This window comes from Littorina saxatilis, unplaced genomic scaffold (assembly GCF_037325665.1).
Source record: "Littorina saxatilis isolate snail1 unplaced genomic scaffold, US_GU_Lsax_2.0 scaffold_492, whole genome shotgun sequence".
Taxonomy (NCBI): domain Eukaryota; kingdom Metazoa; phylum Mollusca; class Gastropoda; order Littorinimorpha; family Littorinidae; genus Littorina; species Littorina saxatilis.
This window is the reverse complement of record NW_027126461.1, coordinates 37692-53838: the sequence shown is the minus strand read 5'-3', so window position 1 is coordinate 53838 and position 16147 is coordinate 37692. Positions and strand designations below refer to the sequence as shown.

Below are 16147 nucleotides of genomic sequence, written 5' to 3'. Positions count from 1 at the left end.
GTTCAGTCCATGAGTACTGCTAGACCACACGTACAGGCACATTCTTCTATTCGTCATCACACACACACACACTCACACACACACACACCCTACACCCTCTCCCTCCCACTACCGTCACCAACACACTCATCCCCCCCCCCCTTTCAAATCACATACACATGTGTAAAGCAACACATTCAGTCACTTATTGAGTTCCACCGACCAGAAAGCTCTTTTCAAGTGCCTATGGTGAACCTGGTAAGAGAGGACTACTGGGTATACTCACAGGCACACCTGACTGACGCTACCTGAATAGAAACACGACCTCCCCACAATCGCATTTCTGGGGACAAGTTCGCCCCCCATTCTCCACCACCGGATATAAGAACGTGTGACACATTTTCAGAGGTCACTTCCCGGCACCCCTCTCTCAGTCTGGACACCGGGTGGACACTCATCTCGAACCGTAAATCTCAACCACTCATCTCAAGAACCAATCGCACTAACATTCGCTGAACGGAAAGAGTTTTATAACCGGGTGACACGCTTTTTGTTTGACAGTTTTTGTATATATATAGAGGGCGGTTTTCTTTGTGGTTAACTTACAGTTTGCATACAGAGAGAGGTTTACTGCTTGAACTGACTGAGCGTGTGTTGAGAGAATTTCTACACTCGCTGGAATTACACATGGAGTTTGACTTCAGGTAGTGGAAGCAGCTTTTTCAGAGACGTTTTCGTGAGTCGAGACTGACGTTCACCATGGACTCTGTCATGTGTCTCGTGTGGCCTGCGTTGTTTGCTGTGTTTATGCAAGGTAAGAGATAGTGGCAGTTGTAATTTATCAGTTAAATGCCTACCGAATCGACTTGACATCAGCTACTAGAATGATTCTTGTCGCAGAATGTTGAGGGATGTTGCTCTTGATAGCGTATTGGTACTGGTAGTTGTGTGTGTGTGTGTGTGTGTGTGTGTGTGTGTGTGAGTGTGTGTGTGTGTGTGTGATGGTGTATATGTGTGTATGTGTGTGTGTGTGTGTGTGTGTGCCACGGTGTGTGTGTGTGTCTGTGTGTGTGTGTGTGTGCGTACGTACGTGCGTGTTTACGTGCTTGCGTGCGTACATGTGTTAGTGAGTGCGTGCATACATGTGTTAGTGAGTGCGTGCGTGCGTGCGTGCGCGCGTGCGTGCGCGAGCGCGTGTGTGTATGTGTGTGTGTGTGTGCGTGCGTGTGTGCGTTCGTGCGTGCGTTCATATGTGTGTGTGTGTGTGTTCGTGCGAGAGCGCACGTGAGTGTGCGTGAGGTTGTGCATGTGTGTGTACGTTTTCTGGTGGGGTTGAGTTTGTGTGACGACGCCTGTGGTCGTACATTTACACACTTGACTTGTTTGCTTGTTTGTTTGCCATTTGTTCTTTTGTTTGATGGTATGTTGGTTTATAAGTCGTTTTTACATTTAGTCAAGTTTTGACTAAATGTTTTAACATAGAGGGGGAATCGAGACGAGGGTCGTTGTGTATGTGTGTGTGTCTGTCTGTGCGTGTGTGTGTGTAGAGCGATTCAGACCAAACTACTGGACCGATCTTTATGAAATTTGACATGAGAGCTCCTGGGAATGATATCCCCGGATTTTATTTTCATTTTTTCGATAAATACTTTTGAAGACGTCATATCCGGCTTTTCGTAAAAGTTGAGGCGGCACTGTCACACCCTCATTTTTCAATCAAATTGATTGAAATTGTTGTAAAACAATCTTCGACGAAGGCCGGACTTCGGTATTGCATTTCAGCTTGGTGGCTTAAAAATTGATTAATGGCTTTGGTCATTAAAAATCTGAAAATTGTAATAATTTGTTTTTATATAAAACGATCCAAATTTACGTTCATCTTATTCTACATCATTTCCTGATTCCCAAAACATATAAATATGTTATATTTGGATTAAAAACAAGCTCTGAAAATTAAAAATATAAAAATTATGATCAAAATTAAATTTTCGAAATCGATTTAAAAACAATTTCATCTTATTCCTTGTCGGTTCCTGATTCCAAAAACATATATATATGATATGTTTGGATTAAAAACACGCTCAGAAAGTTAAAACGAAGAGAGGTACAGAAAAGCGTGCTATGCAGCAGAGCGAAACCACTACCTCGCTGAACAGGCTCGTCAGTTTCACTCCGTTTTGCACAAGCGGCCCCGTCGCGATATAACCTTGAACGGTTGAAAACGACGTTAAACACCAAATAAAGAAAGAAAGAAAGAAAGAAAGCACAAGCGGCGGACTACGGTCGTTGTGAAAAAATGCAGTGCGTTCAGTTTCATTCTGTGAGTTCCACAGCTTGACTAAATGTAGTAATTTCGCCTTACGCGACTTGTTATTTTCTCCCGCTTAAAAACACTTGCATGCATTGCAAAATGTATGAGTTACATATGAGTGACGTAACAGTGACCGTAAAATAGAACTCGTCTTGGGTGCAGTTATGTAGCTTGATTCGTAACGTGTTCTACAACTGTTACATAGGGCCTACTAACTGCCCGGTATGCCAGTCGGCATATAGGGCAGCAACAAGGGACCTTGTTGGTTTTCTTTGTTGCTGTTTCCGTAACAAGTCTTTATTAGGCCCAAAAAAAAAATAGGTCTGTTTACGGTAACATAGGCCAAAAAAATAGGGTCGGTAGGTCGGGATTTTTTTTTCTTTTTATTTTTTTTCTCTCCAAAAAACCATATTTTTACGTTATTTTGCAAAAAAAACCAAAAGATTTTTTTTTTTCCCAAATGCCAAAAAACAGTCTAGGGTCGCGCGAAAAAAATAGGGTCGGTCGGGTTACCGTAAACAGACCTATTTTTTTTTTTGGGCCTTAAGGCCCAGTGCCCAACTCACAACTTGCAGGGCCAGTGGATTGCGCTTTGTCAGACCTCGACCCTTCGACCTGTCCGGCTTGAGTTGGCGCTACCGGGAGACAAATCTCCCGCCGGCATAGCTCTTTGGGTGTAGTGTGTGTGAGGCACGCAAGCCAAACTCTGGGCGTTTAAGTTGGCAATCCATCGGGCACCCATTACAGGTGGTCTACAATTGTATTGCTGGCTTAATTGCGTACATTACAACATGTATGAGTTACATATGAGTGACGTATCTGTGACCTTAAAATTTAATAGAACTAGTATTTTGGTGCAGTTATATATGTAGCTTGATTCGTCACGTGTTCTACAACTGTACTGCTGGCTTATTTCTCTCTCTCTCTCTCTCTCTCTCTCTCTCTCTCTCTCTCTCTCTCTCTCTCGCTCTCTCTCTCTCTCTCTCTCTCTCTCTCTCTCTCTCTCTCTCTCTCTCAAAGCTATAATTAAAATATAATATAATTATATTATAATTTCTTTCTTAATTAAAAGCTATTGCATATTGTGACATTGTTAACTTAACTAAAATTCAGTGATTGCAATTCTTTGAGAGAAGAACAAGGACTTCATCACCAACTCAAAGCTATTGCATATTGTGACATTGTTGTTTATACTACAACATTAATTAATCTGTTATATTGTATCTAGAATTGTGTTTATGAACTATAATTGTTTATATTTCATTTGTACACATTTCAGCTTCCTCCATATTCCGTCATCGTAAATTTTTGTTAGGTTTCTAAACTAATCTTATGGCATCTTCAAATAATAATTGTCAAAATCATTGGCTTCTCAAAGAAGGACTCCATATCGGCCATTTAAACATTAACCATGCATATAACAAAATAACAGACATATTATCTTTACTTTCAAACAACGGTAACAACTTTCATATTTTTGGCTTTACGGAATCTCGACTATCTAACATCATACCTGATTCAGATATTTCCATTTCAGGTTATAATTACGACGAGATTCTACAAAACACTTAGAAACTGGCTTGTTAGTTTATATTAACGAATCAATAATTTACAAGCGTCTTCAACATCTTGAAACACCTGGTGTTGAATGCATTTGGTTAGAAATAGGATTAGGCCAAAAAAAAAAAATTGTCTGTTTAGGGTAACCCGACCGACCCTATCGATTTGGCGCCGACCCAAAAACTTTTTTTTGATTTCAAAAAAAAAAAAAAAAAAAAAAGAGGTAAAAATGCTAAAAAGAGACATTTGGCGTTTCTTTCTCTCCCTTTCTCTCTGTTTTATTTATACGTTAGTTTTGAAACATGTATTCATCAAATATAAGAAGTGAATGTTCAGCCAACATAGCATTTACAAACAAAAAAAACAAAAAACAAAAAAAAAACTTTACCTACCTACCGACCCTACTTTTTTTGGTCATGTTACCCTAAACAGACAATTTTTTTTTTTTTGGCCTTACAAAGATCAGCACCAATCATTGTTGGTTTTTGCTACCGAAATCCAGCAGAAAAGGTTCACTGGTATGATGAATTCATGGATATGATGGATACAGTTTCAAATGAATCAAAAGAAATAATTCTTCTAGGAGATTTTAATATTGATCTTCTGAAACAAAATAAAACTTGGTTGGGCACTATTAATCTATTAAATATACATCAAATGATCCAAAATCCAACAAGAGTTACTCCCAATTCTAAAACACTCATTGATCATATTTATGTTTCTGAAAAACGTCATATCAAAGAAACATGTGTACCCTTTTTTTCTGTCAGTGACCACTTTCCCATTTGTATCACTTGGTCTCGTAAAGGGGTTAAAATTCCAAGGGTTGGTCACAAAACTATTACATATCGTTCATTCTCTCATTTCAGTGAAAGTGCATTTCTTTCTGATCTCAAAAATAGCCCACTTTCAAATACTTACAATTTTACAAATCCTGACGAAGCTTTAGAGTTTTGGACATCTATTTTCATTATCATTTACAATAAACATGCACCACTGAAAACATCGAGTAAAGCAGACAGAAAAACCCAAATGGATCGACCAAGACATAGAAAATGCTGCAAATTACCGTGACTTCTTAAAACAACATGGTACCCACGAAGAGTACACACAACAAAGAAATAAAGTAAATTCCTTGAAACGAAAAAGTAAACAACATTATTTTCAACATCTCATTACATCTAAACAAGATTCAAAATCTATTTGGAAAGCAATTAACCAACTCACAAACAAAGAAACTTCAACAAAATCTTCACAAATAATTGACATTTCTGCAGATACACTCAATGATCATTTCTCAAAAATTGCTGATAAAGTAATTTCTTGTGATCGGACACAGTCAAATAATTTAGAACATTTAAAGGAATACTGCAATTCAAAACAGATACATTTTCAGCATACACTGCCACCAATGACTATACTGGATGTTTACTCTCATCTTCAGCATCTAAAACAAACCGGAACACGTGACATAGATGGTCTGGATGCAAAAATTATAAAAATGGCAGCTCCAGTTATCACAGATACATTGACATTTATCTATAACCTTTGTATTGACAAAAGCTATTTTCCTAAACAATTCAAACAGGCTAAAGTGATTCCTCTCTTTAAATCAGGAGATACTACAAATCCTTCAAATTATAGACCAATATCAATTCTATCAATCCTTTCAAAGCCTCTTGAAAAACATATCAATAAACACATCCTTTCTCACTTTGAGAACAATAAATTGATCCATGATAATCAATCAGGTTTTAGGCAAAAACACTCATGTCAAACAGCGCTTATTAGTAAAGAGCGAGCAATTTTCAAAGAATTAATTTTTCGGATTGAGACCATCTCAATCGGACCCAACTCATCAGGTCAAAATGAGTTACTTCCCTTCAACTGGCGATAGCTGTTGAGCAATGATTGTGCGTTTTGGCGCTAGACCTAACTTTTAAAATCTAAATAATAAATTGACAGCTTGTTACAGAAACATTCTTAAATCATAGAAGAATTATTTTTTCATCAAGACAAGATCAATATAATTCGAAGTTTTGAAAGTTTGAAAAAAGAAAAGCCCGGAAGCAGGGTCACGCAAGGTATAGTTTTCGTAGCAGACGACGGTTTATAGGCAGTCAAAAGCCATCGCTCGAGTTCTTATGAACCACATTCGTTTGTTTCGTGAAAAGTCAGAGGTACATAATAACGTGCTATTGCAGATAAGCTCACAGCGAGCCGCATTCAAATTACAAACTGACGACTGCATTGAGTGAAAAAGGGAAACTGGATCACACGGGTTCACGATGGCTCAGGGGTAAGATAAACCACGCAAAAATAAATTCTTTGAAAATTGCTCGCTCTTTACGTAGGGCACCTAGGATGTTCCCGTTTGGTGAGCGTTCAAATGGAAGGGTGTTTGTACTGTGTGTAAAAGCCTGACAGTATCTGTGATGGTTTACGGGAGGCTTACTGTGCCTTTAACGTGTACCTGTCTTTGATACAGACAGACCGGATCAGTGTGTGCCCATCCGATTGCTGCGCGACACTGCGTGCCGAGATTCGAAGCCAGATATCTGCCAGCAAAGAATTATCTCCCTTGTCTTGTTTCGCTCACATTTACATCAAATACACTGAAGGCCACAACGTTGAATGCTTAGATAGATAAGTGCATGAACATAGCTGTATTGATTTTGTTGATATTGATTAACCTTTTTAAAATGTTTTTTAGACGCATATATGCATTGTTCGTAGGGCAAATCAAGACCAAACTTGTATCGTAATAAATGTTGATGCTTTTCTCAACACGTAAGTTCTCTCGAAACGCCCGCACAACACAGTACGGTACTGGTAAATTGCACTGATAAGAATACGAACAGATCTGAAATGAGGAAAGCTCGCGGTCACACCTGTCTCGATAAATAAGCGTCGTACAGAACCAGTGCCTTTCCATTAAAACGCGTGTTAGCACTAACATTGTTATCCTGATTAGTGACTTTCTTTTTCAGAAATATAACCAAGAAACTGTTCACAAATGTAGCGCTTCTGACAACAAAGCTCTTTAACACTTTCTAACCCACCTATGTTGACCAAGGTTTTTTTTAGCCGAGACCAGCTGTGCTGCAGCAGGTCACTCTGAATAGTAGTAACTGTGTAGTAACTGTGTATCAACACGCTGGAATGCAGGCGTTAGATCGACGTTACAGGAAGCGACTAAAGCTAACAGTCTGAGCGGATATATCCGTACCTGGTCAGATAGAGCCATATAAGTGGGTACGGATATATTCGTACCTCAATCAATCAATCAATATGAGGCTTATATCGCGCGTATTCCGTGGGTAGGCCTACAGTTCTAAGCGCAGTGAGACAATGAGTTAAAACAAGTATGTATCAAGACTTTCCTGTAGTTTATACATGTAATGTTTGTGATGGCATCAACCAGATTCTCGATAATCATTCTAAAATTGCTTCAAATATCCTGATCCTACTACGATTCAGAACAGTACATAATACGCACCCTAGTGTGTACCCGTACGCTCGCTCTTGGCGGGCCCACCCCGATACCCTCCAAATGCCTGCGCCCCACAAGATAGTCTCTGCCACAAGGGAGCGCTCCCATTGGCCGGCGCCCCACTGGGGGCCTGAGCACAGGCGACGATTATAAATAGCATAAGAAACAGAAGTCGCAGCACAGGTTTCATGTCTCACCCAGTCACATTATTCTGACACCGGACCAACCTGTACAACTTTCATTTTCCATTTTATGACCCTGTTTTAACTAGAGAACATTTTTACAAGACTGACTTGTAGATAATCATCCGGCCTGTCTGTAACTGGATTATAGTGATTTACATGATGAGTTGTGTCAAAACTAGCATCGGGGTTCATACAATTGTCGGTCATGAAATCAAGATAATTATGTCTTTTCGTCTTTACAATCCATTGAAGACTCATTCGCGCTTCAGCTAAAAGCTTGGCCAGTTTTGCTTGGAGGATGGGGGTGGAGGGGTGGTGGGGGTTAGGGGTGGGGGTGTTAGGGGCTGGGTTTGGGTAGTCAAATTTAAAAGTTCTATTTTCCAGCTGTATAATTGCTCACTTTGATTCTCTTTGCTTCGGATTTGAACTGGGACGTAAACTATATAAATATATGTATATATGTTAAAAAAAAAATATATAAAAAAAAAGATCGCTTTCTCTACAGAATTATTTTCAATCCAATGCGCACGTACAATTTATTTCTGTGCTCACATTTATCATTTTCATTGTTTAACTCTGTTCGTAATTCCTCCGGGATTATTGAACATAAATGATTGTTTTAACAGAGCTAGTCCCCCTGCACACACATTATTCTGACACCGGACCAACCTGTACAACTTTCATTTTCCATTTTATGACCCTGTTTTAACTAGAGAACATTTTTAAAAGACTGACTTGTAAAGTTGTAGATAATCATCCGGCCTGTCTGTAACTGGATTATAGTGATTTACATGATGAGTTGTGTCAAAACTAGCATCGGGGTTCATACAATTGTCGGTCATGAAATGTCTTTTCGTCTTTACAATCCATTGAAGACTCATTCGCGCTTCAGCTGAAAGCTTGGCCAGTTTTGCTAGGAGGATGGGGGTGGTGGGGTGGTGGGGGTTGGGGGTGGGGGTGTTAGGGGCTGGGTTTGGGTAGTCAAATTTAAAAGTTCTATTTTCCAGCTGTATAATTGCTCACTTTGATTCTCTTTGCTTCGGATTTGAACTGGGACGTAAACTATATAAATATATGTATATATATATGTTAAAAAAAAAAATCAAAAAAAAATCGCTTTCTCTACAGAATTATTTTCAATCCAATGCGCACGTACAATTTATTTCTGTGCTCACATTTATCATTTTCATTGTTTAACTCTGTTCGTAATTCCTTCGGGATTATTGAACATAAATGATTGTTTTAACAGAGCTAGTCCCCCTGCACACACTAATATACAAGATTTCTTCCAAGATGCAACGACCTTTCATATGTTCAAACTTTTTTCTTCAGAATGTCTCATTCATTCAAGCCCACGAGGCAATGACGTATAAACCAGTAGCGTATGTGTTGCCGTTTACATTGATGCTAAGTACCAGGTGGCATGGTGACGACTAAGTGTGTGTGTGTGTGTGTGTGTGTGTGTGTGTGTGTGTGTGTGTGTGTCGCTGTCGCTGTGTGTCGCTGTGTGTACACGCGCAGATGTTTGACTGTGTATGTGCAGGGGCGGATCAGTTAAGCCAGAGGGGGGGGGGGGGGGGGTTACGGAGGCAAGGCCCCGTTGGGGGGTCCGGGTGGCGAAGCCCCCCCTGAAGCTGAAGAGTTTTAGCTATTTTATGGCTTGGGTGGGTAACAAAAGCAACACGGTCGGAGTGCTATGTAAATAATGATAAATGATTCTTTTAAACCTGTGAAGAATAACATGTGGCAATTTGAACCAGTCTGTGTGTGTGTGTGTGTGTGTGCGCGTGCGTGTGTGCGTGTGTGTGTGTGTGTGTGTGTGTGCGTGTGTGTGCGTGTGTGTGTGCGCGTGCGTGTATTCGCACATGCGTGCATTCGTGCGTGCGTGCGTACATTCCTGTCTGTCTGTCTGCCTGTCTATCTGTCTGTCTGTCTATTTGTTCGTCTGTCTGTCTATCTGTCTAAGAACGTCACTAGCTGCTAAGAATTGTAAGCATGCAGGAAATACTTGACAACAAGCGCAGTTTTCTGTTGGTTATATTCTCCTTGTTTTCATTATTTACAGTGGCAGCAGACTCTCACACCAGTCCATGCAATCCGGGCTTAAACTCAGTGGAATGTCTGGCAGCCGTCAAACAAGTCATGGCGGACGATAACCGATTCTGGTTTGGTACCAACTACAGCATTGCCTGCCCTCCGTCCTCCGTCAGTGCCATCTGCAACAACAACGACAAGACTCACACTTCCATCATTACCCGGATGAGAGTGAATGATGACAACAGCACCGACACCATTAAGCAAGTGTTGAACGTCACCTTTGATGTGCCCGCTGGTGAGTACTGGTGTAGATGTGGTCCAGGGCTCCCCACAGAGCGCGTCTCTGCGACCTATACGCACTAGAAGCCGAAAACACGTACTAGAAATGTATGGAGGGGGTCCCGGGACGCACTAGAAATGTATGGAGGGGGTCCCGGGACGCACTATACTTTAAAAGAGCGGGTCCTGGATTGTCATGTTCACCTAAAATATTCCAAGGAAGAATATCGTTCACAGTACACAATACGTGACCACAATGTTTTATAAGTACACTGGGACTTTTCGGCTTTTGGACCCTTAGGACCCTCTAACGTTCTGCTGTGGGGGTCCATGGACCCTCTAAGAATTAAAGGTGGGGGTCCCGGGACGCACTAGGATTGGCGTCCGTGGGGAGCCCTGTGGTCTTAGTAGGCATAGACATGTACATAGACATGTACATAGACATAGACATAGACATAGATATGGACAGAAATATGAACATGGACATAGACGGACATAGGCATACACATAGACAGACATAGACATACACATAGACAGACATAGACATGGACACAGACATAAACAGACAGGCATAGACATAGCCATGGACATAGTCTAAGACAGACATGGACATTGACATGGGCATATACATAAACATAGACATGGACATAGGCAAAGACATAGACATGGACATGGAAATAGGCATAGACATAGACAAAGACATCAACAACAACAGGAAAGACTGACTTGACTTGTCCTTCGTTACCTGATTGAGAGGGGGTAATGGCAACAGCACTGCCCCAATTAAGGGATTTAGGACTAACTGTCGATGCGTGGGCTGGTGCACGAGTACTGGCTTAGATATGTACTTAGGTACAGGGATGGCCGGCTGGTTGAAAGTGGGTTACAAAGGGCGGATTTCATTGATGTGTGAAAGCTGTGTGGGGGAGAGTAACTACACAGATATACTGAATTAGTAGACAGGGACAGCACAAAAAGAAAGGTAGAGTTTGACATGTTTCGGTAGTCACGTTGGTGGTAGTTTTCTCACCAGTCTTGGCGATTATTCAGCAACTGTCCCATTTTACCCCCATGCAATCGCAGTGTGAAAATATGTTCCTTGTATTTGCACATAAAAATGTGTACTGTTAAATAGAGAGCGTGGCCTGTATTGACCAACACGGGAGAGAGAACGACTCGTGAGCCGAATGAGCTTGGGCGTGAGAAGCTACAGACATTGTGTGAAAAATAACTGAAGTATCATAACTAATTGGATAACTCACTTGAGGAGGGTCTGATGCTCCCAATAGGCTGTCTGTGAAGGGATACTTATTTCTCTCTCTTTCTCTGCTAAGAGATTTTAACAAATCTCGGAAGAAAGTCTCTGCTGACTTTCAATTGTTTCTTTCACAATTTCTGATGTTTTATATATATATATATATATATTATAGGTTACACACTCCGAGTTCTGAATATCGTGCATATTTTCCCTAGGGTCGATTTTCAGGTATTACCGAGCCTCTGGCGAGGTAATACCTGTAAATCGACCCGAGGGAAAATATGCACGATATTCAGGACGAGGTGTGTAAGCTTTTTATCCCATTACTCCGACGTTTTCATTAAAAAACCTAACTTTTTGACACAAACTTTGCGAGTGCCTGTTTACTGCTCATCAAACCTTCTGCCACCGAAAATCGTGTCATGATATTCATGTGCGAAACGAGTCCCCTTTTGTCTTTTTGTTTCCAGGATTTGAATGCATTTGATACTGTGCAGTTACCGGCTGGTTTCAGTCGGTTACCCGAGCTGGCATTCGTCACAACTGCGAAAGACCGCATTCTGATAATCTTCGCTTCACAGCTAGCGACGGGAGAGAATGATACCCGAAGGGAAGTAACTCATTTTGGATCTGAGTTCAGCGGGATTCGAAAGACCGCGTGTGTGATTTTACAAGCGATGAAGATGATTGCTGAGTTTGTGCTTATTCGAGCCTTTGTGCTTCAGTGTTCAAATTTGTATTACCTACTTCTTCAATCGTCACTTACTGATTTAGGTGAGCCTAACTTTGATGTCTGTCGTTGTCTTAGGCGAGGTATCTGTCTGGGGGAAAACGGCGCACCACTGTCGAGTTGTTTTTATGCGGCAACGCATGTAGCCTAGTGGTCTCTGTATGTCCAAGATCCGACCTGCTTCGCCACCTTTTATTCTAACAGTATCACCAACTTTGAAAATGGCAATTTCCATGCTGGTCAACTTGAGCCGAAGATACTACATGTATAGCAAACGACAGATCCTGCAGCAGAGGGTGCGTATCGCTAGCGCTAGCGAGACGCACCGGCAGCAGACGATAGATCTGTAGCAGACGACTGATGAGACAGCCTTGTTCTGTTGAACCATATTTAGCAATCAATGCTCTAAAAGCGATAACAAATGAACAAAACTATAAGCATACTGTTTTAGTGTAAGTTTTATTTTGTCGCTCAAGATTTTGAATCAGGATGCTCTTGGGATTCGTTGCCCATGAAGCGTACCTCGTTACGACAACTTTACTAGAGTTGTGCGCCTTGAATCACTGTGTGTCTCTGTCGCTCTCTCTTGTGCTCTCTGTCTCTCTCTCAGTCTCACCACGTCGAATAACTCATAATCTTCACTCAGCTCTATTCACCCAAACAGATTATGTACATTCTTTGTTGTTTTCTTTATTTCTTCAATGATAATGTTTGTAGATCGTTAGCCAAACGTCAGTTCGACTTTTATACCGCAGAATATCTCAATCGTTTTGCTGAAAAAAAGTAGTCCCGAGTTAACGATAAATATGCAGATGACCTCTATAAATTATTCAGTTGTACTCTGAGACCAAAGACAAAGACCAATGACAGGTGAGATCGAGACTCGGTTGTGATGGATTATCCATATGTGCACATCCTAGATACTGGGTCACAACTATGGGACATGGACACCAGGAAAAAAAGTAGGACTGAATTGAGTGAAATACTCTTTTTTAAGTGCAAAAGACATGCCTGTATCTTTTTCTGTCAAAGAGAGGACCTTTCATATCGGGGTTTCTTTAGAAATGACAATTAGACACATGCAGTACGCTCTATGTCGTGGGTTACATGGTTTCCACTTTAGGCTTCAATATCCCACAGGAAAGAACTTTAGCTCAGTTATTGCATGTGGCATGTGGACAACATTGATAAATAAATATGCAAACATGAAAGTTTGAAATTACAAGTTTCCATAAGTTAACTAGATCGAAGTAGAAAGTGGAAACCGTAACCCACGCAATTTCCAGGTGCAAAAGTTTTTCTTGTAGGTCAAATGTAGCAACTAGCCTTTTGGGCACCCTTTTGGGTTTTAATACATGATAGAAAGATTTAAGTGAGCAAAAAGTTTTCGATCTGTGCTCACTGGGTTTATGTGTATATAGATAATACTGTCGTGAGTTACATGGAAACCATAGTTTGTAATGTCTTTTATTTCCAAAGAAAAGAACTAAAACTTGATTATTGCAATTTGCATGTGGACAACATTGATAAATAAATATGCAAACATGAAAGTTTGAAATTACAAGTTTCCATAAGTTAACTAGATCGAAGTAGAAAGTGGAAACCGTAACCCACGCAATGTCCAGGCGCAAAATTTTTTTTTGTAGGTCAAATGTAGCAACTAGCGTTTTGGGCACCCTTTTGGGTTTTAATACATGATAGAAAGATTTAAGTGAGCAAAAAGTTTTCGATCTGTGCTCACTGGGTTTATGTGTATAGAGATAATACTGTCGTGAGTTTCATGGAAACCATAGTTCGTAATGTCTTTTATTTCCAAAGAAAAGAACTAAAACTTGATTATTGCATGTGGACTACATAGATAAATAACTATGCATACATGAAAGTTTGAAATTTTCAAGTTTCCATAAGCGACAATCCTAAATGAGAGAATTAATCGATTGTCGATCGTGCGTTGCAGAAGAATCGAAAATTTCATAATGGCGCCGATCATGAGAACACATGTGCTGCTCAAACTTTGCACCAGATCAAGCTTTAATCAGCAAAATATCGCAAAATTCGTCGATGAATATATGCTACAATTGTCAAAAAAGATTTTACAGGTCTCAAACAGTGAAGATACAGCGTGGTCTGTCGTGAGTTACGTCTCAAAAACCGGAAACGAATACGATTGGGTGGATAAATTCTCATTGTCTATTCACATGACCGGGTCAAACGTCATGAATGGAACTTTCGACGGTGTTCCCGCGATCTCACAACGCGTGTGTGATAGGCAATGCGGGATTTGTCGTCTGCTGTGGCCATGCTTTCGTGGGTTACAGATGGAAACGAAACAAGGGTGGGGTACATTCAAGCGCGATTATAAGCTGAAATAAATTTGTTTCCTACCGTAGTGCTGTGTTTTGAAAACCTAAATGTTGTTGAAATAAATAAATAATGACTTTGAATAACTTTGAGGTTTCCTTTGTTCAGCAGATCGCATTTTTTGATGAAGTTGAAACCGGAAACGACGGTAACCCACGATTACGTGTTTTCTTTGCCGATCAAACTCCCAGAAGAAGAAAAATAGATGTAATTCTTGAGTGTGTATGTCGAGAATAATCCTTCAGCTGACCCATAAACATCACAATAAAATTCACAGAGCTTTATTCTCCATTATGTACAGCTGCAACACAGACTGGTGTATTTTTGTCCCAGTTTTAGGTGCTGTTTTGGGGGCATTTTGGCTAAAAATTAAATCGTTTAAAACCCACAGCAATGTTTGGAAACCCAAACTTGGTTGTTACAGTAAGTCAAATCCATCCCCTTTGACATCAAAGCATCCCCTTTGTCATCCATTGCTCAGAGATATTGTGACAGTCATTCAAAGTTGACAACCCATAGTATTTCCCAGTATCTAGGACGTGCACATATGGTTGTGATGGACTATCCAGAATAATCACCTCCTCAGCTAACAGAGACAAAGAGGCAGGTCATGGGATAAATATATATATATATATATAAAGTTGGCCAAAAAATTATTGCAACAAATTTCAAACCCAAATTAAAGCATTAATTACCGTGTCTTTTAATTAAAACTGTATATGCCAGTTAAGACCGTTCACTTAACCTTCAGGATCACCTTTTGGATTTACAGGGAGCACGTGACCGCCGCTCAAGTAAGGGTACCCTCAAAATCGACCAGACAAAAACGGAAGAGCCGAACGAACAATTGACAAGAAATTACATTAGGCAAAACTTTGCAACTTCGACATACGAGAAGAAACTCAAACCAATTATCTACCCTGAACAGATTGTTTTGTTTTGCTACCTTGCGTATTTCGCGTGCTATGCTATTCCTACTGATGCAGGTGTCGATCGCAAGAGCGGTCAAAAACGGAACGTTTTACGTCAATTTTTATGGGTATCATGTCAAAAAGCGCTACATTTTAGCAATGACTTGGTGGATTTCTTTGAAACTTTCGGAATATTTTACCAACATACTAGAGATACTTCGTGCGAAAGTTTGGATCGTTACGGTTGTTTATCCAGATGTGACGCAATGTTTCGGAAAATGTTGTTAAACTTGTCATAGGATTGTTCACTTGTCTTCAAAAAATTCATGACTTTGTATATCCACAGATAAATGATTGATACAGATTCTGTCTAAGTTTCATTTGCGTGTAGCCGCTGGCGTTAATTTGCTAGTCATGCAAACACATGAGAAAAAAATGGAACGTTCACGCTGTTTCGCGCTTATAGCTGTTATCGCTGGGTGCCTCTTAAAACATGCTACGGTCACGCTTGGCTGGGCATCGCTGTGGCACCAGAATCATCGCTTAAATATGTAGCGTGTTTACAGGCCCAGCAAATTTGCGTCAGTGCTTACACGCACATAAAACTTTAGCAGTGTGTGTATCAATCATTTTTTTAAAGACATGCAAAGCCATGATTTTGTTGGACCCAAGGGAACAATCCTATGACGAGATTAAAAACTTCTTTCGAAAAATTGCATAACATTTTAACAAACACCTGTAACAATTCATAATTTTGCTCGAAGTATCTCTAGTATGTTGGTAAAATATTCCGAAAGGTTCAAAGCAATCCACCAAATCATTGCTAAAGTGCAGACTTTTTTGTCTGATACTCCTAAAAATATTATATCTACACAATAATACAAATACGGCTAGGACGGTAATGGAGAACACGTTCTGGTAAGTCGGACACATGTCCGTATTTAAGGATTTCTGATGTAAACGTATTGTCCATGACACGAACGCTTTTCTGTATAGGGTTGGGTTGGTTTAAATTAAGATTTGTTGTGATTTAAACGAATCAG

The 16147-nt window shown here is 40.2% G+C and overlaps 1 protein-coding gene across 1 annotated transcript in view; it reads left to right on the top strand.

The window, feature by feature from the left end:
- The first annotated feature begins 531 nt into the window (after positions 1–531).
- The window catches only part of LOC138954888 (uncharacterized), a 43874-nt gene continuing 28258 nt past the window's right edge, over positions 532–16147 (top strand). The window contains exons 1-2 of the mRNA XM_070326641.1: positions 532–793; positions 9594–9860. Of these exons, the coding sequence (XP_070182742.1) occupies positions 739–793; positions 9594–9860 (322 nt within the window). The 5' untranslated portion in view covers positions 532–738. The remainder of the gene's footprint in view (positions 794–9593; positions 9861–16147) is intronic.